The sequence below is a fragment of the Balaenoptera ricei genome, chromosome 1 (assembly GCF_028023285.1).
Source record: "Balaenoptera ricei isolate mBalRic1 chromosome 1, mBalRic1.hap2, whole genome shotgun sequence".
In the NCBI taxonomy this organism is placed as follows: domain Eukaryota; kingdom Metazoa; phylum Chordata; class Mammalia; order Artiodactyla; family Balaenopteridae; genus Balaenoptera; species Balaenoptera ricei.
Window position 1 is genome coordinate 81,021,830 of NC_082639.1, and position 26,453 is coordinate 81,048,282.

Here is a 26,453-nt window from a genome sequence, read left to right on the forward strand (position 1 = left end):
CAAGTGAAATGAAAACTTAAGTTCGAACCAAAAACTTTACATGAGTCACTTTATTCATAACCACCAAAAACTGGGGAAAAAACTGAAATAACCCTCAACTGGGGACTTCCATAAACAGTTATGGTACATCCATCCAACAAAACACTTATAAGCAATAAAAAAGAAACAATATATGTAACAGTGTAGTTGAATCTCAGATGCATTATGCTAAGCGACAGAAGCCAGAAACAAGAGGTTGCATACTACATAATTCTATTTATACAGTATTCTTGTAAAGGAAAAACTCAGAGGAACAGAAAAAAGACCAGGGATTTCCAGAGGCTTGCCTTTAGAACCAAACACCTGGCTGGGCAGATAACGACTCTGAATCTAGTTGGAGAATATCAACACCTTCAGATGATTGTTTGGAATGAATAAAGAAATAATGTCTGTCAGGTAGTATGAAAATCATTTACTGCTCCTCCTCCACGCGCCCCATAATTCCATGATCCAGAAAAAGGCCTAATTGCGGACAATGGGAGGACTTGAACACTGGTCAAAATGAGTGGCTCTTCCGTCCACAGTACCTAGGATGATTTGGGGAAGTCTCACCTTCATTTTCCCCACATTTTAGCAATTCTGAAATGGGATTTTACTCTGCGGAGGAAGGCCGGGTCTCCACCCTTGCCTACCTAGTCCGGGGCGGACGTCGCAGCGCAGTGGGTCTGCGGCGCGGCGCTCCGGCGCTGGACACAGTGGCCGCAAGAGCTCACCGTGAGTGCGGGAGCCCGGGGCTGTGACACCGGACCCGCGCCGGGCACGGACGCCCGGGGGCCCGCGGGGAGGCGCGCACGGAGCCGGCGACCGCGGACCGGCTGGCGGGGCTGACGCGCCGCCGCGCTTGCAGTCTCGCTCCGTAGCCGGAGTGCACGCCGCTGCTCCCCTCGCCTCGGAAGTGCAGCGGACGCCGCCGTTGCCGCCGCCCGATGGCGAGGCTGCGGGATTGCCTCCCCCGCCTGATGGTCACGATCCGGTCCCTGCTCTTCTGGTCCCTGGTCTACTGCTACTGCGGGCTCTGCGCTTCCGTCTACCTGCTCAAACTTCTGTGGAGCATCGGCAAGGGACCCACGCAGACCTTCCGGAGGGTCGCCCGGGAACACCCTCCAGCGTGCTTAAACGACCCCTCTTTGGGTACCCACTGCTACGTGCGGATCAAGGTGAAGGCCGGCGCGGGCCCGGCGCTATCGCGAGGGAACGTGACGACTGTGAGAGCAGAGGGCGCCGGGCTGATCCTTGCATGACTCCAGGCCCAGCGTCCCCTAGTGTTCTCGGGGCTCGCAGGGCGTGCGGCGGGGACGGGGAAGGTGCCAAGGGGACGCAAGAGGGGCGAGGTGTCGCGGGAGAGGGTCGGGATTGTGTGTCTTTACGGTCCCTGTTTGTTGGGTTGCATGCGTGTGTGTGTGTGTGTGTGTGTGTAAGACAGACAGAGAAGGTTATGTGGAATTTCTCTAATAATCTGGATCCTATTATATTACTGTCCCCTCCTCCTCCACCACAACAACCCAGAATAATTCTGCTCCCCTCCTACTGTAAGGGGAAGCTGTCGTCTGTCACCTCTTTGCCCTTTAGAGCTCAGATAAGCTGTAGGGAATTGTTACTGGTGGCGCCCTACTGTCTCAGGAGGCTGTCCTCGTCCAAATTTTAGAGATTGAAAGAGTAAATAGAATAAGTCATTGGAAATCAGGAGTTTATTCAGATCAGCAGAATGGAGCATTCACAGATGACCTAAGCAACATGAAACAATAAATAAATTGTGTACGTTTGTGGGGAAGGAAGCAGACTTATGATGCCAGAGACCAAAGGAATGGCACAAAAAGTAAATGTCAACTATGCATGCAGACTCTAATTGTCCATGCTTGTCCCAAGCTTTCTTACAGCCCTCGGATATTCTATTTCCTGAGGCTCCAGGTGGTGAAGGGAGATGGCTTCTTGAAATGCAACCTACAGTCTGACTCGCAGGCCTTTCAAAAATAGCCTACATGAAAGGATATTTTTCTCACCAGGTCTGGGATTCCTATTAGCAACTAGATTGCCCAGCAGCTGAAGTTCAGAAAACCAAGGGGCATGTCTTTCTTACCCTTATTCAGCCTGGAGTTGATATGAGAATTTAAATGAGCTAATATGTGTTAAAACAAATAAGCGAAACCAAAAAACTTAGAACAGTGCCTCGCACATAGTAAGTGAAATGAAGTATTTATTCACTAAATCCAATCAAGTGCCCACAGCCTTTCAGCTTCCATGACTCACCACCAATAAAAGAAGTTACTGAACTTCTGGGAAGGCATTCAGCAGTGGAGGGCAGGGCTTTGCTGGTAGCGCAGTGGTTAAGAATCCGCCTGCCAATGCAGGGCACACGGGCTCGAGCCCTAGTCCAGGAAGATCCCACATGCCGCGGAGCAACTAAGCCCGTGCGCCACAACTACTGAGCCTGCGCTCTAGAACCCCTGAGCCACAACTACTGAAGCCCCTGCGCCTAGAGCCCGTGCTCCGCAGCAAGAGAAGCCACCACAATGGGAAGCCCATGCACCGCAACCAGAGAAAGCCCACACACCGCACAGAAGAGTAGCTCCTGCTCACCGCAACCAGAGAAAGCCCGTGCGCAGCAACAAAGACCCAACACAGCCAAAAATAAATAAATAAAATAAATACATTTTTTTAAAAAAGGAAAAGCAGTTGCGGGCAAAGTCAGAGTTGTTATCTTCATCCTACCTGAAGGGGAAAAGCAGTTTAAGAATCATCTGGAATTCCTCATAATGCACTTTTTCTGACTCTGGCCACCTAAAGAGTTTCCCCAGAGACATAGAACCAAGGAGTGGAAAGAGCATTGTCCTGGGTGGCAGGACAAGATGGAGGTTCTATTCATAGCCCTGCCCCCAACCACCTTTATGACCTGTGCTAACATTTTTGGACCTCAGTTTCTAACTCTGCAAAAATGATAGGGTTGAACTATATGACCTTTAAGATTTTTTTCACATCTGGAAACCCAGTTGCTTGGGTTATCTGATAAAAAACCCAGTCTCTGGGTTTTGGGTCTTGGTTTCTTTCCTCACTTCCTTCTGAGTTTTTGTTTTTCTTTCTTGCTTTTTCCTCCACTTTCCTCTTTTCTGTTTGCTTTGTATTTGCTGTATTACTGTCTCATTCCCATGATTTTTGTTTTCCTTGGGCAGTTTTGTCTCCCATATGCAGAATGAAGGCTTGAGCACTCAGATCATTCGGCTGTTAGAAATACACTGATATGGGGGCTTCCCTGGTGGCGCAGTGGTTGAGAATCCGCCTGCCAATGCAGGGCAGACGGGTTCCATCCCTGGTCCGGGAAGATCCCACAACCATGGAGCAGCTAAGCCCGTGCGCCACAACTACTGAGCCTGCGTGCCGCAACTACTGAAGCCTGTGCACCTAGAGCCCATGCTCCAAAACAAGAGAAGCCACCACAATGAGAAGCCAGTGCACTGCAACGAAGACCCAACACAGCCAAAAATAAATAAATTAAATAAATAAATTAAAAAAAAAAAAAAGAAATACACTGATGTGACATGAGGAGCAGGCAGCCAGGGGAACTGTACGTGCAACCTCAACAGAAAATACTAACGTGGGAAGGAGAGAACTAAAAATAAGGAAAGGTGGTGTGAATTATGTAACTGATGGCACAGCTCTTGATGGGCAAGCTGAGAAAAGTACATGAGTAGGAGGTAAATATGGCAGGAATACAAATGCAGATCAGAATTTTTTACATGTCCTGCAGAATTTGAGTGTGATGAAATGTGACACATCAGTAAGAAAATTGTGACTGTTTCAGAAGCTCATAATATATAAATTGACCTTGTAAATAGAAGAAGGGAATGTTGACAAAAGTGAATCTTTCAATTTACCCTGTTAATAAATCATGGTTATTTTTTCTTTTTGAAAATTAATATACTTATTTTATTTCTTGATATTAAAAATAATGCAAATGAAATTTTTTTAACGGCATAGAAATACTAAATGTACTACTTTTTACAGTCAACACAAAACATCGCTGAAATTTCATGCCCTCTATTTCGTACTGCAGGATTCGGGGTTAAGATTTCATTATGTTGCCGCTGGAGAAAGAGGCAAACCACTTATGCTGCTGCTTCATGGATTTCCAGAATTCTGGTAAACTTACCAACTAACTTTTTCTTTTGCACTAAAGACTTGGCTTATCATAGAGTCATTTTCTTATAATGACTTTTAATAGACCCCATGCTATGATCAAGTACTGGCCTAGAGTTATTATTCCTAAATGTTCCTCAATCACAGGAATGTTGTTCCTCCTGTTTTAAAGAAACGTGCATATTATCATCCTAAATTTTTTTTTTGATAATTAAAAGAAGTATCATTTAGTGTTTCAAATTTCTGAATAGTCAATTACAAAACAGTTTTTATAGTACCTACTGTGGACAAAATACAACATTGGATGGAAAAGGAGATTTGCAAGAAACCAAAGAATTAGAGTGCCTGTTACCTGGCAGCTTTTGGTGAGACTTGGGGTGAGGGAAAGGCGGAGGGAGAAGAGGGCTCACGGAAACTGAAAAGGAACTCTTTCCTATGCACGTAGTAACAGGCTCAGATGAATGCAGGACAAATTAAGGATTGGAATATTTCACGTTGAGAAGAAAACCTATAGCCAAAAATACACAGTTGCTAGTTACCTAGAAGAAAATGTTCGGTTCTCCTTTGAACCCCACAGAGCCAAGTAAGTACAGATGAAACAACACTTGATTAAACTTTTAAAAAATGAATATCTTTTTAAAAGATGGTACATATCAAGGTGATAAAAAGAAAATCAGATTTTTGATAGCTCAAGGCTATGATGTTGAGATGGCTAAATGGACCAAAAAAAAAATCATATTCTCTGAACTGACTCAAATGTAGAATATATGGTATGTTTTTAAAGTTCTGGGACAATGCCCTGTCCCCAAATGTCTCCCTTACTTTCGCTCTTGACACCTAGAATTCCACCATTACATATTCTTCACTTCCTTTAGAGTTTTAAAGATTTTGTGTCATCCAAAGTCCTAATTTAAAATACATCTAGCTGTGAAAGAGATATTACCTTAATACACTTTAGTTAATACTTTTCAAATGAAAGGGACTTTATTAATAAATGCATTGAGATTGCTAGTGCACTAGGAAGTATTAGGCATCGAAGAAAAGAATGGAGAATGGCAAAAACCCATCTAGCTAATCATTTTCCCAGAGCAAAAATCTATGACATGATTGGCTCACAAGTAAAATGTTAGTCTGAAGCGTTAGTCAAATCTGCATAAAGTAACATGGGCAGTGAATTCTGGCTCAGCCACTTAATTGCTGCAGGACCCTGCCCAATCTACAAGAATCTTGCAGAGTTGTGGGGATAAAGGGAGTCAAAATATGTGAAAGGCCGTTCCCATGGCCCCAGTGAATACTCAATAAATGTTCATTTTCTTCCTTCATTCCCATTCACTCAGTGTGGAGATCCATGTGCCACCACTAGCATCCTCAATGCATTTATTAATAAAGTCCCTTTCACTCGTAAAGTATTTCTAAAGTGTATTAAGGAAATACCTCTTTCAGAGCCAGAGGCTTTTTAAATCAGGGCTTTGGATGACACAAAATCTTTAAAACTCTGAAGTAGGTGAGGAATATGTAATGGTGGATCTCCAGGTTGCTAAGAGTGAAAGTAAGGGAGAAATCTGGGGACAGAGCATTGTCCCAGACCTTTAAAAAATAATTTCCTGATTCTGGTTGCTGATGATGATAGTTAATAGTTCCTGAGCATTTACTATGTGCCTGGCACTCTTCTGAGTGTCACAGCTACCCTTCTGAAATTGGCAGTGCCAGAAAGTAAGGTACACCTTGTTCTTAAACTTCAGAGCTGACCTCTGCTCTAATATATCCTTGGTATATAGGAATGATAATGATCTAATAACATACATGGATTTTTACCTTTCAAATTTCACACCTTATAGAAAAATTCAAAAGTTAACCAACAATGTAAGTATACCTTACTTTAACATTTTAAATCATCATTCTAAATAAAATTCATGATCTGAGTGGGGAGAGTTAACTTTTTAGAAAGAAAAGATTTAAAGGCTCTTCTCTTTCTGTACCTCATACCAACCCCGATACTTGTCCGTGCTCTTTTTCCTCCTGGAACGTCACTTCTTTATATGTGGAAGATAAAGATGAACCTGCAACCACTTCAGCCACTTGGTAATTGTTTTGAGGAGCCCCAGAAAATAACAGTGATACCCATTTAATATAGGACAGTAGATGCTCTGTGTCATCTTTTAAGAAATGATACTTTTGCACATTTTTCACAGCATTGTCCCATTATTTACTCTTCATGAGACCCCTTTTGCAAAACAGAAATGCCTGGTGATTCTTGTCCATGTCCTAGAATCTTCAGTGGATAGGGCAGCCTAGGAGGGGGCCCAACACCAGTCACTGGACATCAGACCCATTTGCTCCAGCAAAATCAAGTCTTGGCTCTGTCCAAAAGGGTTATTGAGAGGAATGGTTTAGTTTTGAAAAGACTCCTAGAGATATTTTTACTCTGAAGAGCATATATTAGGAAATATATGCAGATCATGGGAATGAGTCCCCTTCTGTTCACCAAATGTACTATTTGTTACTCCAGCAAGAGGCTTGCTATAATTTAAAACAACAATAACAGCAAACCCTGAAAACTGAGTTACTCAAATAGGCCATACTGAAGTCACTGAACTTTGCTAGCCTTTAATCTGAAAGCTACCTTGTTGTTCAGGGAGATTCCTAGAGCAACTACATGGAGATTGCTGGTAATCAAAAACTTCTCTTTGAGTGTGTCCTACCCTAAACCAAGACCTCTATGTTGACCCTTACTCTGTCTTTCCTTCCAAATTACCACTATTCCCCATTATACAATCTAGTCAATTCCATTCATGTGCTCCATTCAGGAAAAGTCAATTCGAATCAGAATTTAGGATAAAGCTGTTTTGATTAAGCCACTTCAAGTCTCTCTTGAACTTTCCTTTTTCTTTTTCCAAAAACCCCTTCTCTTGCACTTCTCCCCTTTTTAAGAGCCAAAAAAACTTTATCTGGCACTTCAAACCAATTTCAATTTACATTATAAATATAAATATTATTCCTCTATCAATCAAGTTTTGCCTAAATACACATGAATTTATAAGCTTGTTTGTAGATCAAGTAGGTCAGATTATTTGGTACAGTGAGAACAAAATAATCATAAATTGGCAATGTGTGTAAAAGTGCTTTTTAAACAGAAAAGTACTATACAAATGTAATGTATTATTTGCATTTATCATCATTAACTAAGAATAGTTGTTGAGAATTGGTGACATTTCATGTATACTATTAGATGTTACCCGGAAACAATAAAATTCTCGGTCTTCTTTCTTAAAATATAAAGGAAATATCAAACAATATACACATCTATGAGAACTTTAGCTAAATTAGCCCAAAATAAGGCTGTTTGTCAAAGATGATTTTTCTCCCCCTCTATCTCCACCTCAATTTGCATTGCTTTTAAAAATATTTTGAGCTGATGCAGGCAATTTCTGGCAATACACCAGCTGTATGGGATGCATTCGTCATTACTCAAGTGCTGAGGCAAGTGAGGGCTCGTCATACATACAGCTGAGCAGAATCTGATGACTGCAACTTTTTCTCTTTTGTGAAGGGGAAGAGGGTATTCTACATTTCAAAGAGGCTAGTCTGGTAAACCAGGGGTCCTCCTTATGTTAAGAATAATAACTAAGAAAGAGGTTGCTTTTTTTGATGTGTCCTCTGCTATTACCTAAAGCTACCAGAGGGGGAAAAAACAATGTGGATGAAAATAGCTAGATTTGTTTATTTATAATATTTTCAGGAGTTACTGATTTTGCAGTATGTTTCATTCCTCTGTCAAGGGGGTTGTTTTGTTTTATTCATGTGAATGACATACCCATCAGTCTATCGCTGGGGTGATTTCTTCTTCAGTTTACAGTTAATGTGTAAATCAAATATGATTTATTTATGAACTCTAGGAAGATTGCATTTAAAATTTACTTTGTACTTTATTAAGATAGCAGTTGCAGTCCTTAAACATTCTTAGAAATGTTTAAGATATTGTTTGGCTCCACTCATTGATAATAGTAATAGTTGAATTTATTTGGAAGGCAATTTAAATTATTAATAAGATAATGACATGCAGGTATTATGTTTGCATAATCTCTAATACATTAAATGTAAAATGTTACAGGATTGTACACATTTTTTGAGTCAAATTTCTACCTTGAAATCTCTAATTAAATGAATTCTAAATGAAGACACAAGTATTTAAGATATTAAAACAATGCACATTTTAATAGATATTGAGTATAAATTCCCCAACAGGAATCTGGGAACTTTAGTTCAAGGTTGTCTCAAGGTTTGAACTGAGACAGAGTTTTATGGAACAACTGGTATTTCTAGCACTATCATAATTCAGTGCTTTCATTTGTTCATTGTTTTACTCAGTCAACAAATCTCTATCGAGCACCTACATGTCTACCAGATAATTCAGGGAGCTCACTATCAAATGGAAGTGCCAGGCACCAACAGATTAGTATCTAGTACACTTGTCTGTACACTCTTCCCAGTGCACTGAAGAGTGTACAGACAAGTGGGAGAGTATGGAAGGGGCCACCCAACCCACCTGTGAAGGAGGGAGACGGGGAAGTCTCCTGGAAGAGGAGGTGCCCAGCATGAGGAGTTCAATGAGGGGTGAAGGACAGGGATTGTGGGGAGTAGGGGAATGATGGGAAGGGATGATGTTTCAGACAAGAAGATTATATAAACAAAGTCCTAAAAACAAAACCCGTATTTATTCACTGCAAGTAGATTAGTGCCGCAGAGGCAGTATAGCATGGGCTCTCAGGCCAGACCACCTGGGTTTGAATCCTTGCTCTGCTGTTTGCTAAATCTGTGACATTCAGCACATCCAGGAACCAATCTGTGCCTCTGTTTCTTCATCTGTAAAATGGGGATAATAATAGTACCTACTTCATAGTACTGCCTTGAAGATCAACATCACTATGTGTGAAGCACTTAGAATTGTGCCTGGCATGTAGTAAAACTGATATAGATGTTAGTTCTTTTTATTATATAGCAAATGACAGAGTATAAAGTAGTGAGGCTGGAAGATCGGGCAAGTCAAATCTTGGAGGTTTTGTCTGCCAGAATAACATGCTTGGGCTTCACATTATGAGTAACAGAGAGTCAAGAAAAGCTGTTAAGCTGGGAAATGACCTGAGAGAGTTTGTATTTTTGCTAAACCACTCTGGTTTGTAGAAGACAGAGCCAAGGGGAATGAAATGGACACAGACCAATCGATAGGCTGCTGCGTTAATGGAGGCCTGAATGGAGGTAATGATAGCAGGGGTGGACAGGAAAAGTGATTAAATACATATTTAAGAGGTTAAATCTACTGAACTTTATTGATTGAGTATGAGGGATTATAAAGAGGGGAGAGTTGGGCTTCAGTTATGAAGACATAAAAAAATCAATTCACAATGTTAAGTAAGGCTATGAGAAAATAATAAAATCATATGTGTTGACAGATGAGTATCTTTAAGGAATGAAACTGCTTCATTTGTTTATTACAATCCAGAGACAAGATTATCAAGATTGCTGTGGCCTTGCTAAGAAAGACACTTTTTGTTAACATTTTCAAATCCATATTAATTGGCAACGCTTTGGCAGAGTTTTACAAATTATGGATATCCTAGTAATAGATCGAAGACTCTATCCATTCATAATTCCAAATATGTGTCTGACACCCTTCTTGATAATCTACCTGCTGATGTAAGGTGGCTGATTTGCTTCGTTGTTCTCATGGCTTTGTGTCACTTCACACTGCAGTCCCCTTGCACTATTGGTTTATAATCTCAGATCACTCTGTTTGCTTTCCTATTGTGCTCCAAAAATCTTTCCAGACAACAATCTCCCATTTGGCTTGTGTCAGATAATTTTGCACTGTGTTTTCATGGACAGATGTGCATGCAGATGCTTTTTGATAAATGCATATTTTGAGTTCCATAACATAGTGAGTCGCTTTGAAAAATCCATGTCTCTTTTTCTGTTTGTTATCCATAATGGTTTTGCTTATTAGTAGATAATCTCATGGATCTCTGTATTTCAATTAATTCTGCAGTTTTATTATCAAGCACAGGGGGAACACCTGGCCCAGCAGAAACTTCTAGGACTTGGCTGTCACTATGGCCATTCTAATTAGTCAGTTCCTGTGCCATTTTGGTTGTTAAATGTTTTAAATATCACACTATCTTATGCTGATGGTTCAGGATCTTCCCCCCAGGATTTTGTTTTAGCAAGTGGAGGTTTATCTTTTTTGTTTGTTTTTATTTTTGGCTGTGTTGGGTCTTCGTTGCTGTGTGCGGGCTTTCTCTAGTTGCGGCGAGCGGGGGCTACTCTTCGCTGCAGTGCGCGGGCTTCTCATTGTCGTGGCTTCTCTTGTTGTGCAGCACGGGCTCTAGAGCGCAGGCTCAGTAGTTGTGGCGCCTGGGCTTAGCTGCTCCGTGGCATGTGGGATCTTCCCAGGCCAGGGATCGAACCCGTGCCCCCTGCATTGTCAGGTGGATTCTTAATCACTGCGCCACCAGGGAAGCCCAGAGGTTTATCTTAAGTAGTTGTTTTATTGGATTCTTTCCGTGAAAATATTTTTTTTAAATCATCAGACATTTTCATCCATGAGTAACCCATTGTTATTACTAAAAAACATTGAGTCCTATTTGACAGTGGACTAAGGTGAGTAAAATCTCCCTTCTAGGAAAATATATTTTCATCTCACAAATATTTTGAGAGAATCAAATGGTGCAATATGCGGAAGCATTTATAGGTACAGACTCAGTGATAGTGGTGAGCATTATTTAAGAAAAGCTTAGAAAATTGACTTCTTAAATACATTTCTTAAGGTTTTAGTATCTGATATTTTGTAGTTTCTATAAACGCTGGCCCTTTATTACACCCCACTGGACCTGGTTAAAAAAAAAAAAATGTGATTTTAATAAAGAACGTCAGTGCTTCTTTCTCCAACAGTTCTTTTCTTTCCTGCCCACACACAGCTATATAACCTTTCTCAAAAACGAGGAGTTTCTTACAGTTTTCCACTTAGAAAATCTGTAATGTTATTCTTTGTATTAGTTACTGTGGTATTTTTAACGTTTCTTATTTCCTGCAGGTATTCTTGGCGTCACCAACTAAGGGAATTTAAAAGTGAATACAGAGTTGTAGCATTGGATTTGAGAGGCTATGGAGAAACAGATGCTCCCATTCATCGAGAGAATTATAAATTGGACTGTCTAATTACAGATATAAAGGATATTTTAGACTCTTTAGGTAGGTTTTAAAAAACAGTGTTAATTCTCTTTAAGGGACTAACATTCAACAAATTGTAAACTGATAACCTCCTTTCTTCCATCTACCTGAGCTGTTATCTAGATCCTGTCACCTTGGTGTATACAGCTCAAAATATTTATAGAGGCAATTTTAACACAACTAGAATAACTATGCTGTCTACCAGCCAAAAGTGACTCTCAAAATTTGTTTTTAAAAATTGTCTTAATGTATACTGTCTATTATTTTCAAAACTAATTATTAGAAATTTGATTCTTGTTCTCAGAAAATTTATTTCTTCAGAACCAACACCTAAATATTTATTTAAACATGTTGTAAGATGCAGAAACACTTGCATTATCTTTCCTGTATTGATCAGCTAGTGCCACAATAATATTGTGTAACAGACCACCCCAACTCAGTGGCATACAGCCATAGGCATTCATTCCTGTGCTCCTGGATCTTAAGGTCAACTGTAGGCTGGACCCCTCCGGGTCTTTGCTTCAGGCTACAGGTCCAGCTGGGATTGGCTTCTCACTGTGAATGGGGCTGGAGCCCCAGCTAAAGGGGAGTAGCTACCTGCGGGAAGCTCTTCTCCTGGCTATGGTTGAAGTGGCAAGAGGATGAGCCCAGTTGCAAAAGCATATTTCAAGTTTCTGGTCGCAGCTCATTGGTCAAAGCAAGTCACATGGCTGAGCCCCAAATCAAGTCATACACCCACCACAAAACCAAAGCTGATCACATTGCCAAGTCTAACATCAAAACATCAAACGGGTGGTGAAGGAACTCCCCTGGTGGTCCAGTGATTAAGACTCTGCACTTCCACTGCAGGGGGCACAGTTTGATCCCTGGTCAGGGAACTAAGACCCTGCTTGTCTTTCGGCACGGTCAGAAAAAAGGTGGGGTGGGGGGGACTTCCCTGGTGGCACAGTGGTTAAGAATCCACCTGCCAATGCAGGGGACATGGGTTCAAGCCCTGACCTGGGAAGATCCCACATGCTGCAGAGCAACTAAGCCCATGAGCAACTAAGCCTGAGTGCCACAACTACTGAGCCCACATGCCACAACTACTGAAACCCGAGTGCCTAGAGCCCGTGCTCCGCAACAAGAGAAGCCACCGCAATGAGAAGCCTGCGCACCACAACAAAGAGTAGTCTCTGCTCGCCGCAACTAGAGAAAGCCTGCGCACAGCAACGAAGACCCAACACAGCCAAAAATAAATAATAAATAAATAAATTTATTAATAAAAGAGGGGGGAGCGGTGAAGTATACTACCTCTATGGCAGTGGGGAGAGGGGAGGAGTAAATATTTTTTAACAATAATCTAATACACTACATCCCTTTTGACTAAAACCCAGCTGCCACCATCGTTATGTTAACAGAGCCAGTATAGTGAGAAACCCATGAAATCAAATTAAAGACCCTTTTCTACAACAATCTAATGAGAGCGTAGATCAGGTCAATATTCTTAGAGGGGAAAAATGCATGAGGTCTGGGGGTGTCAATGCAGTGTTGTAATTTACTGTGATTACAGTAAAATAGACTCAGAGACACTGATTTCTGATAGCCATATTTCTTTCACATTTTGTGGTAATTCAGTCAGACTTGGCCTAAATTTGTCATCATGCAATTTTCCAGTTAAATCAATAATGTAATCTTGCTTATGACCTAATTATGTGTAGTCTTTACCATGGTTTTCCAAACTCAGGTTTATGTGACCAGAGCTGAACTATTTCTGACTTTTTTTTTTTAAGTATAAATTCCCAAGAGTGATTCTGAGGTCTATAATGGATCCTGGGCATCTAAATTTTCTGAAAAGCTACCCTAGGTGATTCAGACATACAGGGTTTTGGAAGCACCAAACTTAATGTCTGCACAAAGTGCATAATTAGGGTAGGAGAGTAAAAAGATTAGTTTTAGAAGCATACCTATTTTATGTGCGGTAATGATGCACCCACCTGTTTCTTTTTAATGATGCCAACATTCATTTCTCAATTACAGGGTATAGCAAATGTGTTCTTATTGGTCATGACTGGGGAGGCATGATTGCTTGGCTAATTGCCATCTGTTATCCTGAAATGGTGATGAAGCTTATTGTTATTAACTTCCCTCATCCAAATGTATTTACAGGTGAGTTTAAATTTCCTTTAAGACATCTTTGATAGCGTGACAACTCACTATTGTCACTGACACGTTGGATTAAAAACAGCAAAAGTTGATTAACATAATATTTTTAAAATTAAATGACTAAAATATGATATTAGCACATGATAATGTCAGCTATCTCGGCTTTAAATATTCCTGAAGAGTCACAGGAAGTGTTGCTTTATATTTGCTTGCATAATTTTATTTCTTTTTAGAAAACATTTTACTGCTAAATTAGGGAGAGTTAAAGAGTTAAAGGGAAAATGCAGTAACATTACTTTGACAGTAATGAATCTTGACAGCCTAGAAATAAATTTTCCTCTTGCCTGACTCCTTTGGCTGTCAGGAATGGCAGCATTCTTTAAAGCAGCAGTTCTCACATTTTTGGTCTCCTTTATACTCTTAAAAATTATTAAAGACCCCATTGAGCATTTGTTTATATGGGTTATATCCATAAACATTCACTGTATTGGAAATTAAAAATGAGAATTTTTTAAATGTTTATGTATTAATTCATTTTTAAAAAATAATTAATCCAGTACATATTAGCATAAACATTTTACTGAAAACTAACTACATCTTCCAAAACAAAATTTTAGTGAGAGGAGTGTCATTGTTTTACATTTTTTTGCAAACCTCTTTAATTTTTGGCTTAATAGACGACAGCTGGATTCTCATATCTGCTTCTATATTCAATCTGTTGCAAATGTTTGAATTGAAGTATATGAAGAAATCTGACCTCACACAGATTTGTAATTGGAAAAAGGAGGAGTATTTTAATAGTCTTTTCAAATAACTGCGGATTTTCTCCTTTAATACTACACCAAACTCAAAAATTAGTTATTTCTTAAAGGTTAGTAACAATGTGGAATCTGATGTCATATTAATGAACTTTTTGTACTCTGTCACATTAAAATCCATTGGTCTCTCTAGCACTTTGAATGGATTTTTTCTACCTATGCATGATTTTGCAATCATCACGCATTGGAAGATATTGGTTCATTGAGTTACGCAGATCTTCCATAAGTTGACACATTTCATTATATGCTATCAAATCGTGTTCATTAATACCACCCCAATTTCATCAAAAAACCCTTTGCAAAGCTGTCAAGCTCACAGTAGCAGACACAAGTTTCCAAAATTCTAATTTTCATTTGAAAGCTTGAACTTTATCATTGACAACAAACACTGTTGATTGTTTTCCCTCAAGTGACAGGCTCACTTTGTTCATTTTCAAGAGACTATCTGTTAAATACTCAATCTGACTGATGATAGTTTGTTAGTCATTCTCTCAAGTAAAAATGGTGTTCCATTAAAAATGCAGCTAATTCAACTTATCAGACAATTACAGAAGTGCTTTTCCTCGAGACAATCATTGTATTTGGGTGTTCAACAGAACTGCCTTATTTTCTGTTTCATCACAATGTTAAAAAGACGTATACAAAAAGGTAGAAATTTAATAAAATTAATAATCTTTGTTATTTCATCAAAGACAGTCTTAAGTGAAACCGCCACTTAATTTTATGTATTTATGTACTTGTTTGTTTACAGCAAGTGTGTGGTGGTGAAGAATACAATGACTGCTGGTATTGTTTAGTGCCACCGCCTTGATTTGTGCTCAGGCAGCAGTGGCTTTATCTACTATTGCCTTTGTACCATCTGTGCAAATGTCGGCAAAATGAGAAAAGCTAATTGTATTGTTTTGAAATAATTTGACCATCTGTATCCTTTAAAAGGGTCTTAAGGATCCCCAGGGGTCCACATGGACTATGTTTTGAGAACCTCTGCTATAAAGAGAACCCTTAATCTTAAGAGTGATTAAAAACAAATAAACAAACAAAAAAACCTGTGAACAATGGCTAGGCACATTTTTATTTGGTTTTAAAAAAAATTATAATTTTGTCCTCTTAAACTAACCTTGTCAAATTTTCTAAGGTTCAGTACTGTCATGACCCACAGTAGCCCTCCAGCGAACAAAAAATTCAGAAAAACATATTTTTATTTCTTCCTCAAAATTAAAGTAGGTGAGGGAGAAAGGGAACATGACTACATAAATACTGTATAAGTATAAAAGTTAAATTTTAGATACATATCCAATTGTCCTATCTCAGTTGAGGTAATAGCATGGCTGCTTAGGATTCAAATATCAAACTGAGGTTCATCATATTTCTCTCAGTTGCATTAGGCAATAGAAGTTGTGCTACATGCTTGTTCAATTGATCAGGACCCTACAGTAAATGTTATTTTGTTGGTGCTGCTATATGGACAAACTGTAATTGGTCAGTTCAGTAAGAAAATACTTGGATATTTCTGGAACGATCTTATCAATAATAGGTTCAACCCTGGTCAGGTCAATATGAAGTCTTCAAGTAATATGACTATATTTTCCCTTAACTGTATTGATATCTCTTAATGCAGAGCTGAATAAATCTTATTCGATGATGACTTTACAAAAAGTATAGCATAACAGTGCTCCACTTACCTGAGAATTATAATTCTAAAAACTCCAACCATGTTGAGTACAGTTACACAATTAGAAATAAGAAAAAAAAAATCACCTCTATAGCAAGGAAAATAAAAGTATAGTACACAATACACAACAAATAGGTACATTTAATATGTATGATCACATTACTTCCTAGTTTAAAACTTCAGTGTCTTCCCAAAACACTTAAAATCTTTATCATTCTGGCCTTACCTGACTGGGTTTCTGCTTTTCTTTCTAAAACTCATCTCATACCATCTCCCCCTCCTCATTCACTACGTATCAGCCACACTGGCCTTCTTTCTGCTTCTTGAATGTGCCAAGCCCAGTACCTACTTTCTGTTCTTGATGCTCTTCCTAGATCTTTGCATTCAAGGCTCATCCCACATCCCCAGAGAAACCTGTTCCACCACCTTTACTAAAGGATAGTCCCTCGACACCACCCAACCATTACTTTCAATCAGATTACCTTGTTTTATTTTCTTTATGGTATTTTTGCTAACGAAAATGATCTTTTAAGTATTCATTACTTATTTATTATGTAAGTTCCTTATGAATGAGAACCTCTTTTCTCTTGTTCACTGCTAAATCCCCTCACACACAGTAGATATTCAAAGATTCATTGAATGGATGAATTTTCTCAATACATGAATGAATTTAAAGGAAAGGCTTTAGTTTCTGTTGAGGCCAAATGAATAAGATATTCAAATCAGCCTGTAAGGAAAATCTTTTCAACAAGGGAAAATTACTTCCCCATGTATCCTTAGGAAAAGTGTTTGGTCACTGATAATGACCTTGGAGAAAAGGGAGTGTTGTTTTGGGTTTCCTGTTCCTTTCTGAGTCAACACTTCATAAAGTGGAACTTTCTTTTTATTTAAAGTGCTTTAAGTATTTAAAATAACAAAAATATCCAAAATGAAATATAAGAACATAGAAATTGTTCCAAAGAGAAATATACAGAAGCCTTATTTGTAGATTCTTTTATGGGATCATCTCAAAGGTGAAATTGTCTTCAAAAGAAGTTATTTCAATAGTAAGTAATTCATACCCCTTGGATAAGGTCTAACATGGTTTTTAAATTTCAGAATATATTTTACGACACCCTGCTCAGCTGTTCAAATCCAGCTATTATTATTTCTTCCAAATACCATGGTTCCCAGAATTTATGTTTTCCATAAATGATTTCAAGGTAAGTCAAACATGGTGATGGATGTTACAGACTTATTGTCTGTGATCATTTTGCAGTGTATACAAATATTGAATCAGTATGTTGTACACTTGAAACCAATATAACGTTATATGTCAATTATACCTCAATTAAAAAAAGAAAGACTGGTGCCCAAGAGGATGACAAAATTAGGAGGTCAAAAATAAAACATAGACTGAAACACTAAAAACAAACAAAAAACCCAAGAAAACCAGTCCTGCTTATGTTGTTCTGATTTATTTTAAATAATCATTTATTGTACATCTGTTATGTGTTAGGCACTGTTAGGCATTTCCTCCTATGCAAAAAAATAAGTCAAACAAATAATGTTAATGAGAAACATTTTAAATTAAAATCCATCTTTAAGAAAGAAAAACAGGGAATTCCCTGGTGGTCCAGGTGGTTAGGACTCCACCCTTCCACTGCAGGGGATACGGGTTCAATCCCTGGTCGGGGAACTAAGATCCCAAAAGCCTTTCAGTGCTGCCAAAAAAAAAAAAACGGAAAAGAAAAACAGACAAATGCTAAAACTTAATAAATGTTTCTAAGGCTTCATCTATAGGCGCACTTATTTTTACAGTCTCTATTCAATTTTTTCTGAAAGCCTGTTCCCCTACAGGCGTACCTCTCTCTAGAGAGCATTCCATGGCGAGATGAAGGAATATGAATGCCAGGTAAGAGACTTTGACAACAGCAGAAGTGGAAGCCCTTGGGAGTAAACAAAACCCCAAAACAAAATTAAGCCTGCAGGTATTGGTATACCATATACACTGACACCAGGAGTCATATGTAGTACCTATTTCTTCAAAGTTAATTAGTTGCTTCTTGTTTGTCCAACATGGTGTTAAATATTTAGGGAGGTTAAAAAAAGACATAATATTATTTTACCTGGAAATACTTCTGCATGTACCTCTGACAGTAAGGACTTTTTTTTAAAAAGAACATAACTCCAATGCCATTATCAAACCTAACAAAATGAACAACTTGTTAAAATCATTTAATGCCCATTCAAATTCTCTTAATTGTCTCAACTGTCTTTATACACTTTATTTGTTTGAATCAGGAACCAAACAAGGTCTACATGTTGTATTTGGTTGTTACGTCTTTTAAAATCTTAAACGGTTTTTTTTGTTGTTTTTTACCGTCACTTTTTTAAGAAGAAATTTGTTCATTTGCCCTGAGGAATGGTCCACATTTTGGATTTGACTGACTGCTTCATCATGGTGTTATTTAACTAGTTCTGCTAACCCTTGTCTTTCCTACTTCATAGGTGCTACTGATCTAGAGGCTTGATTAGACTGAGATTTAATTTGACAAGAATATTTTATAGGTGGTTCTGTGTATTTCCTAATGCATCACATCAGGGAAGCACATAATGCCTAGTTGCCCCAGTTTTAGTAATGCTAAACTAACCAGTGGGCTCACAAATTGTCAGCCTATCCAAATTGCATAACAACCAACCTTTCACCAAATAATTTTAGCATACCTTGATCGTCACTGCCTAGGTTCATTATTTCTTTAGAAAACAGTGATTTTTTAGTTCTATTGGGATGCCTAAAAAGTTCCTTTGGTTTTTAAGTAAAAATAAAAGACACGTTTTTCATTTTCACCAAGAGCTTTATTGAACCCTTTGGTTCCACTACCTTCTGCCATTTTTCAGGCAACTTCAAAATTCCATCTTCCCAAAACTTTTTATCCTTTTGAGCAAAGAACTGTTCCAGGTGCCTTTTACAGTCTTCCGGGGTATTGAAATTTTTTCCATTAAGAGAACTTTGTAAAGACCGAAATAAATGGAACTCTGAAGGTGCAGTGTATGGTGAATATGGCGGATGAATCAGAACTTCCCAGCCAAGCTGTAACAGTTTTTGCCTGGTTATCCTGATGGAAGATTATGTGTTTTCTGTTGAGTAATTCCGGATGCTTTTTGTTGAGTGCCACTTTCAGTTGGTCTAATTGGGAGCAGTACTTGCTGGAATTAATCGTTTTGTTTTCCAGAAGGAGCTCATAATACAGGACTCCCTTTCAATCCCACCATATACACAACGTCACCTTCTTTGGATGAAGACCAGCCTTTGGTCTCTTCCATTCCACATTATTGTACAGTAATCCACTTTTCATCGCCCGTCACAATTTGTTTTAAAAACGGAACATTTTTGTTACGTTCCCGTAGAGAATCGCATGCAGCAATATGGTCAAGAAGGTTTTTTTTCGCCTAACTTATGTGGAACCCAAACATCAAAGCGATTCACATAACCAAGGTGGTGCAAATGATTTTCAACGCTTGATTTGGATATTTAGAGTATGTCGGCTATCTCCTGCGTGGTATAACGTTTATTGTTCTCAATTAATTTCTCAATTTGATCACTATCAACTTCAACTGGTCTACCCAACCATGGAGCATCGTCCAGCGAGAAATCTCCAGCAAGAAACTTCTCAAACCACTTTTGACACGTTTGATCAGTCACAGCACCTTCTCCATACACTACACAAATCTTTTTTTGCGTTTCAGTTGCGTTTTTACCTTTCTTGGAATAATAAAACATAATATGCCGAAAATGTTGCTTTTTTCCTTCATCTTCAATATTAAAATGGCTACACAAAAATTCACCAGTTTTGATAAGTTTTTTTTTAAATGCACGCTAGTATGACAGCAGTCACAATACAATATAACAAAATTGTTTTGAATAAAGTTAAAGACAACTAAGTGCTACTAGAGCCATCTTATGGAAAAAAACTGAACGAACTTTTTGGCCAACCCAATATTATTCTTTCTGCTTTTATTAACTGGAATTCTTGTATAAAGAAGAATTTCCACATCTATATTTGGTTATTCTGAAATACAGTTCCCACAAGAATGGCAGGACAAATGCTTCATTATTTCCCTTTATAAACAACTTCCAGAGTAATGAATTGGTGCCCTAGAAACCTCCATTGATAACCAATGAGGGTTTTTTTTTATATCATTATGAGCTCATGATTTTTAAAAATATATTTGATATTTATCAATTGATTACAGTCATTATTCTCTTTGATGCCCAAATTGTTGCAAGTGTGAACTCCTTCAGGTTGGCTCCTATGTCATCTTGACACAGGAGCCCTTTAGTCAGTGATAGCTTGCTTCCTTAATGTCCTAAGTTCATCTTTTTTTTCCTGTTCCAGATCTGGAATCAGTCATTTATTGAAGGAACTCTGGCTTCTATTAGTAGGAAATGGTATTTAGAGACCACAGTTTGGGTGTCAGGGTGATCATTGTTACTGAGTTTTCATTGCTTCTAGATCTTTCCATTGGACAGAATGTAGACATACATATTTTTTAGACAGAAAAAAATTATGAGTTCTTATTCACATTTCCAAAGCAAATTTAAGACAACAGAGTTTTCACTTAACTTCTATGACTTTATATAAAACATTATATGGCTCTAAGTCAAAACTCTAAAACAAGGTACATTCAGAGAAGTCTCACTTGTCTCTGTTTCCTCTGTTTCTCTGTCTCCATCCTATTTCTTCTGTCTCCCATCGAAAACCATTTTGGTTAGTTTTGTTTCCTCTTTTTATTGTTTCTTTTTAAAAATATAAACAAATATGTATATATTTGTCTTTTCCTTCTCACACAAAATATAACATACTATAAACACTATTTCTACCCTTGCTTTTTTCCACTTAACAATATACCCTGCAGATGACTCCATCATCAGTATAGAGATTATCTCCATCTTCTCTTAGAGTATAAGAACACATAATTCACCATCTTGTATCTATACCATAGTTTATTCGTCCAACCCCCCCTAGACATTTGTTTCCATTCTTTTTTTTTTCTTAATTAAAAAAAATTTTTTGGCTGTGCCGCACCACGGGGCATGAGGGATCCTATTTCCCCAACCAGGTATCGAAACTGCGCCCCCTGCAGAGGAAGCACGGAGTCTGAACCACTGGACTGCCAGGGAAGTCCTCCATTCTTTTTCTATTACAAATAATGTTTCAATGAATCGCCTCCTGCACATGTCATTTCATATTTTTGCAAGGGTGTTTTGGGGTTGAGGGATCTAATTTTAAACAAGAATCCCAATAATTCTGATTCAGGTGGTTTAGAGACACACTTTGAGAAATGCTGGTATAGAGCAGTATTTTTCAAATTGTAGGTGGGGATCCATTAGTGAGTCATGAAATAAGTTTTGCAATTTAGTAAAGTGGCTTGCAATTTGAATTTTTAAAAATAAAGTAGAACAGAATTGAAAATATCAGTTTTATCACTTATTTATGTATCACTTATTACATGATGTAATAAGTGTAAGGGCTATTGCTTTAAACTTTTGTTTCAGAGATATATATGTAGAGATATGAACTGGATCATGATGTAAAATGTGTTTGTTACTCTAGGTTGTGATCAAAAGAAGTTCAAACAATTTGGGGAAGGGGGTGGATTGGTTGTCAGTAAATAGATAAACTATTGTTAACTGGAATATCAGGTTTTAGAGCAGGGATAGTACTTGAGCTCAGCCTTGTAGAATGTGAAGAGACACCAAGAAGACAGGATACTTTTCATAAGGATGAAGTCTCCATGGGGGATTAAAAGGGAATAATATCAGAAATAAAGCCAGGAAAGCAGAAATATATAAAATGTGCTTGTAAACAATGAGGTCTCCAACCTGGCTAGAGCAGAAACTGGGAGCTATCACTGCACACTGACCATCATTCTCTTTCAAAAGCCAAATATTTAGTTACTATTAGGTAACTGAAAAGTTCTAATTATTCTCTTCTCACTTATCAGGCTTTGAAACATCTGTTTACTAGTCACAGCACTAGCATTGGAGGAAAAGGATGTCAGTTAACAGCAGAAGATCTTGAAGCTTATATTTATGTTTTTTCTCAGCCTGGAGCATTAAGTGGTCCAATTAACCATTACCGAAATATCTTCAGGTCAGTATAATTTGTTCTTTTTAACTAAACAAAATATTCATTCCATACAGAGCCAATATTTGATTTTTGTTAACATCTTTATTGGAGTATAATGGCATTACAATGGTGTGTTAGTTTCTGCTATATAACAAAGTGAATCAGCTATATGTATACATATATCCCCATATCTCCTCCCTCTTGCATCTGCCTCCCACCCTCCCTATCCCATCCCTCTAGGTGGTCACAAAGCACCGAGCTGATCTCCCTGTGCTATGCAGCTGCTTCCCACTAGCTATCTATTTTACATTTGGTAGTGCATATGTGTCCATGCCACTCTCTCACTTCGTCCCAGCTTAACCTTCCCCCTCGCCGTGTCCTCAAGTCCATTCTCTACATCTGCGTCTTTATTCCTGTCCTGCCCTTAGGTTCTTCAGAACTATATTTACTGATTATTTTTAATGAGAATTATTTTATTAAGTATTTTCCATTAAGTTCTTTAACTTAATATACTAAAACCTACTCTCTTAAAATATTTAATGTTTTTCTTTGTTTTCTTTCTTTCTTTATTTATTTATACTGTAGTATAATTGACATATAACATTATATTGGTTTCAGGTGTACAACATAATGATTTGATATTTGTATGTATTGCAAAATAATCACCACAGTAAGTCTAGTTAATCATCTGTCACCATACATAGTTACAATTTTTTTTCTTGTGATGAGAACTTTTAAAATCTACTCTCTTAGCAACTTTCAAATATGTAATACAGTATTAACTACAGTCACCTATCTGTACATAATTTGTTTTATCTGTAACTTACATTTCATGTGAAATTTAACAGTTTGAAACCTCAGGACCAGAGAATATGCTTTTCTTTTAATTTTCTGAAAACTCCTCCCTTTTACCCTCAATTCGATCTGGTGAAGAATTTATACTCCTCTTTACTTTTTCACTAATAGTCCTTTTAATAGGGACTAATAGTCCCCTTTCCTTACTGATTCAACTATTACATGCTCACATGTTGTTAAATATGCAGGTAACTATCAGAAAATGTTTTATTTTGGAACACTTTATGAGCTCCAGAATTTGTGACTTGCAAGTTTGTATAGCAATCCATGTATCAATAATTAAGTATAGATATATTTTTATATCAGTTTACCCATTCACCAAGAACTTAATTTTTAGGAGCATTACAACCAAATGATGGCCACTTGCATGGGAATCAAAAGTTAAGACCTTGGTGGACATATGTGATATCCTTCACATTCCAGCAGCATCTTATCAACCCCAAGTAGCCACAAGTCAAGCTTTTTTGTAACTAGCGAAAATGTAATTCAGTGCTAGAGAGTGTCTAGTTAGATGTTCCTTCTCATTCTTAGTTAACAGGGGTGTAATTAATACCATCCCACCTTTCTGAAAAACAGCTTAGCAGAAGTTGTCAAAAGCTTTACAAATATGTATCCTCTTCAGCTCAGGAATTCCACTTCCAGGGCTCTAGCCCAGAGAAGTTATCTGAAATGCCAACGAAGATTTGGGCACAAAATACTCATTGTAGCATCACTTAAAACATCTCCTTCTTTTAAGTGATGTTATAATCTAAATATTCAATTATACAGGAACAGTTATTTATGGGTTATTATGCCATAAAATAGTATGTTTTACAATTATTTTTGAAAAACTATATGAAACAAGAAAGTTATTATAATTTAATATGAAATTTGCATGTGTATACTGTGTATAAACTGTGTATATTTACTGCATTGTACTTAACGGTTTCAACGATATGCATAGAAAATGACCATTTTTTAATGATGGAATTATGCATGATTTTATTCTTTATACTTTTCTGTATTTAAAAAACACATAATAAGAACTTTATTTTTAAAAAGAATCTTCTTGCGAAATATAGTATCACGTAGTATTAAGGCTCATTCCGTATATATTTTCTGACTTTTCAGTTCCAATTTTCACATAAAATGCATTAGATTATCCAACAAACAATTGAAATACATTTAAACAGTAACACTGTTTAAAGCTCCCTTTCAACACACTATTCAGAAATTCTGGTATCTTTTTGAAGCAAACTATTCTTCATAGTGATGAATTTCATATTTAATTTATAGCCTGCATTATAAGTTTTGCAGGGCTGATCCAATTAAAACTTTTATCTGGCCCTTTCTTAAATAGACCATTAAATTTTTTTTTAAATTAATTAATTAATTAATTTATTGGCTGTGTTGGGTCTTCGTTTCTGTGCGAGGGCTTTCTCTAGTTGCGGCAAGCGGGGGCCACTCTTCATCGCGATGCGTGGGCCTCTCACTGTCGCGGCCTCTCTTGCTGCGGAGCACAGGTTCCAGACACGCAGGCTCAGTAGTTGTGGCTCACGGGCGTAGTTGCTCCGCAGCATGTGGGATCTTCCCAGACCAGGGCTCGAACCCGTGTCCCCTGCATTGGCAGGCAGATTCTCAACCACTGCGCCACCAGGGAAGCCCTAAATTTTTTATTGTACAGATTGATTGCCTAATGCAGTGTTTCTCAACCATTTTTTTCGTCATCACCTCCCTTCAGAGTCTTTTTAGGCATTTTTTTTTACTAATTGCCCCCCACCCCACGAAATTTTAATACCTGTTTATGTACTGTGTGTATACTCATGGTTTATATATAAAAAGCATAATTTTTTTTTCACTCTCCCAAGAACAAATTTTCATCCCTTTGGTGGTGATATTGCCCTCCTTAAAAATGTGTGGCCTAAAGAAACATTTTGGGGGAATGTTATTTTAATGTTTACAGTGAGTCTCAAGCCCACGTGTTTTGTTTTTATAGCTGCCTGCCTCTCAAACATCACATGGTGATCACTCCAACGCTACTACTGTGGGGAGAGAAAGATGCATTTATGGAGGCTGAGATGGCTGAAGGCACAAAGGTTTACGTTAAGAACTATTTCAGGCTAACTATTTTGTCAGAAGCCAGTCACGGGCTCCAGCAAGAACAACCTGACATAGTGAACAAATTGATATGGACATTTCTAAAAGAAGAAACAAGGAGAAAAGACTGGCTTTTTCTGTGACGAGTCTGTAATGAAATCTCTAAATAATTTTTAAAAATTGTTCATCAACTTCTTTAAGCTTCATTAGGAAAAATTGTTTTAATATGCTTTATCATAAATAAATATCCTGACAAATGACATCGAAAAAAATCTGAGAATGTGTGAACTTGTAACATAATGTTGGTTTTTTTCTTGTTGTATTTTGCACAGAAAAGCATCTGCCTTAAAATGTACACACTTGTACAAAAAGGAAGTTGGAGAAAGTGGCTCAGTTTTGGTTTTTCGCGTTCTTTACCCTGTTAATATATGGTGCCTTTTACAAATGTATATTAAAGATTAGCTGTGCCATATTAAAAGGCAAAACTGCAATGGTATAAATTTTATTGTTCCAAAGTTCTTTTTACTATTTTTTAACCGTTAAAAAATTCTATTATCAAATCTCTTGGATTTATAGTATATTTATTAGTTTGAAGGCAGATATGACAAGATTAATGTGCATCTTAAAATAGGCCATACATACTACTTACACTGGGAAGAGTAACAAAAGAGGATATGAAGATTCTATATATACATATATATTTATTAAACATTGTAGGGAAGCACATCCATTAAATTACTTGCCTTAATTCTTCAGCTAAATTGGTGAGAGATTTAGAAAAAAGATCAAAATGTCCTTTTGCCCCATTTAATGCAACAAGGATTGAATACTGTACTTCCTATGTGCACTAGAATCTAAGCTCCACAGGGCAGAGATTTTTGCTTTATTAAATGACATATAACCAGCATCTAGAATAAGAGCCTGACTCATTGTGGGAACTCAAATATTTGCTAAATGAATAAATAATATATTTGATACACTGCTAGGCACTGTGTGGGAAATATGAAAGAAAGATGACATGGTAATGTTGATCTTTCCATTAAGAACCATACACAGAATGCAGTTAAATTAAACAAGGGTTCAAAAGTATTAATGAGCCTTACAGGTAAGAGTGGGAAGGGAACTCCCTGGCAGTCCAGTGGTTAGGACTCGGCCCTTTCACTGCTGGGCCCGGGTTCAATCCCTGGTCAGGGAACTAAGATCCCACAAGCCGCACGGTGTGGCCAAAAAAAAAAAAAAAAAAAAAAAAATGGCAGGAAGAATTACAGGATAGAGGATGAGACCAACTCAAGGGATTACTACTCATTCTGTTGGGTTGCTCTCATCTGGCATGGGAGACAACCAGTAACATTGCCAAATCATGGCTCCTTAGAGACTACA

General features: G+C 37.8%; 1 protein-coding gene across 1 annotated transcript; it reads left to right on the plus strand.

Annotated features, from left to right (window-relative positions):
- The first annotated feature begins 965 nt into the window (after window positions 1-965).
- On the plus strand, window positions 966-25,216 carry EPHX4 (epoxide hydrolase 4). Its single transcript, XM_059900062.1, has 7 exons — window positions 966-1,196; window positions 4,088-4,173; window positions 11,258-11,415; window positions 13,414-13,542; window positions 17,128-17,231; window positions 22,018-22,166; window positions 24,973-25,216. Exons 1-7 carry the CDS (start codon window positions 966-968, stop codon window positions 25,214-25,216), a joined length of 1,101 nt encoding a protein of 366 aa, XP_059756045.1.
- The last annotated feature ends 1,237 nt before the right edge of the window (window positions 25,217-26,453 follow it).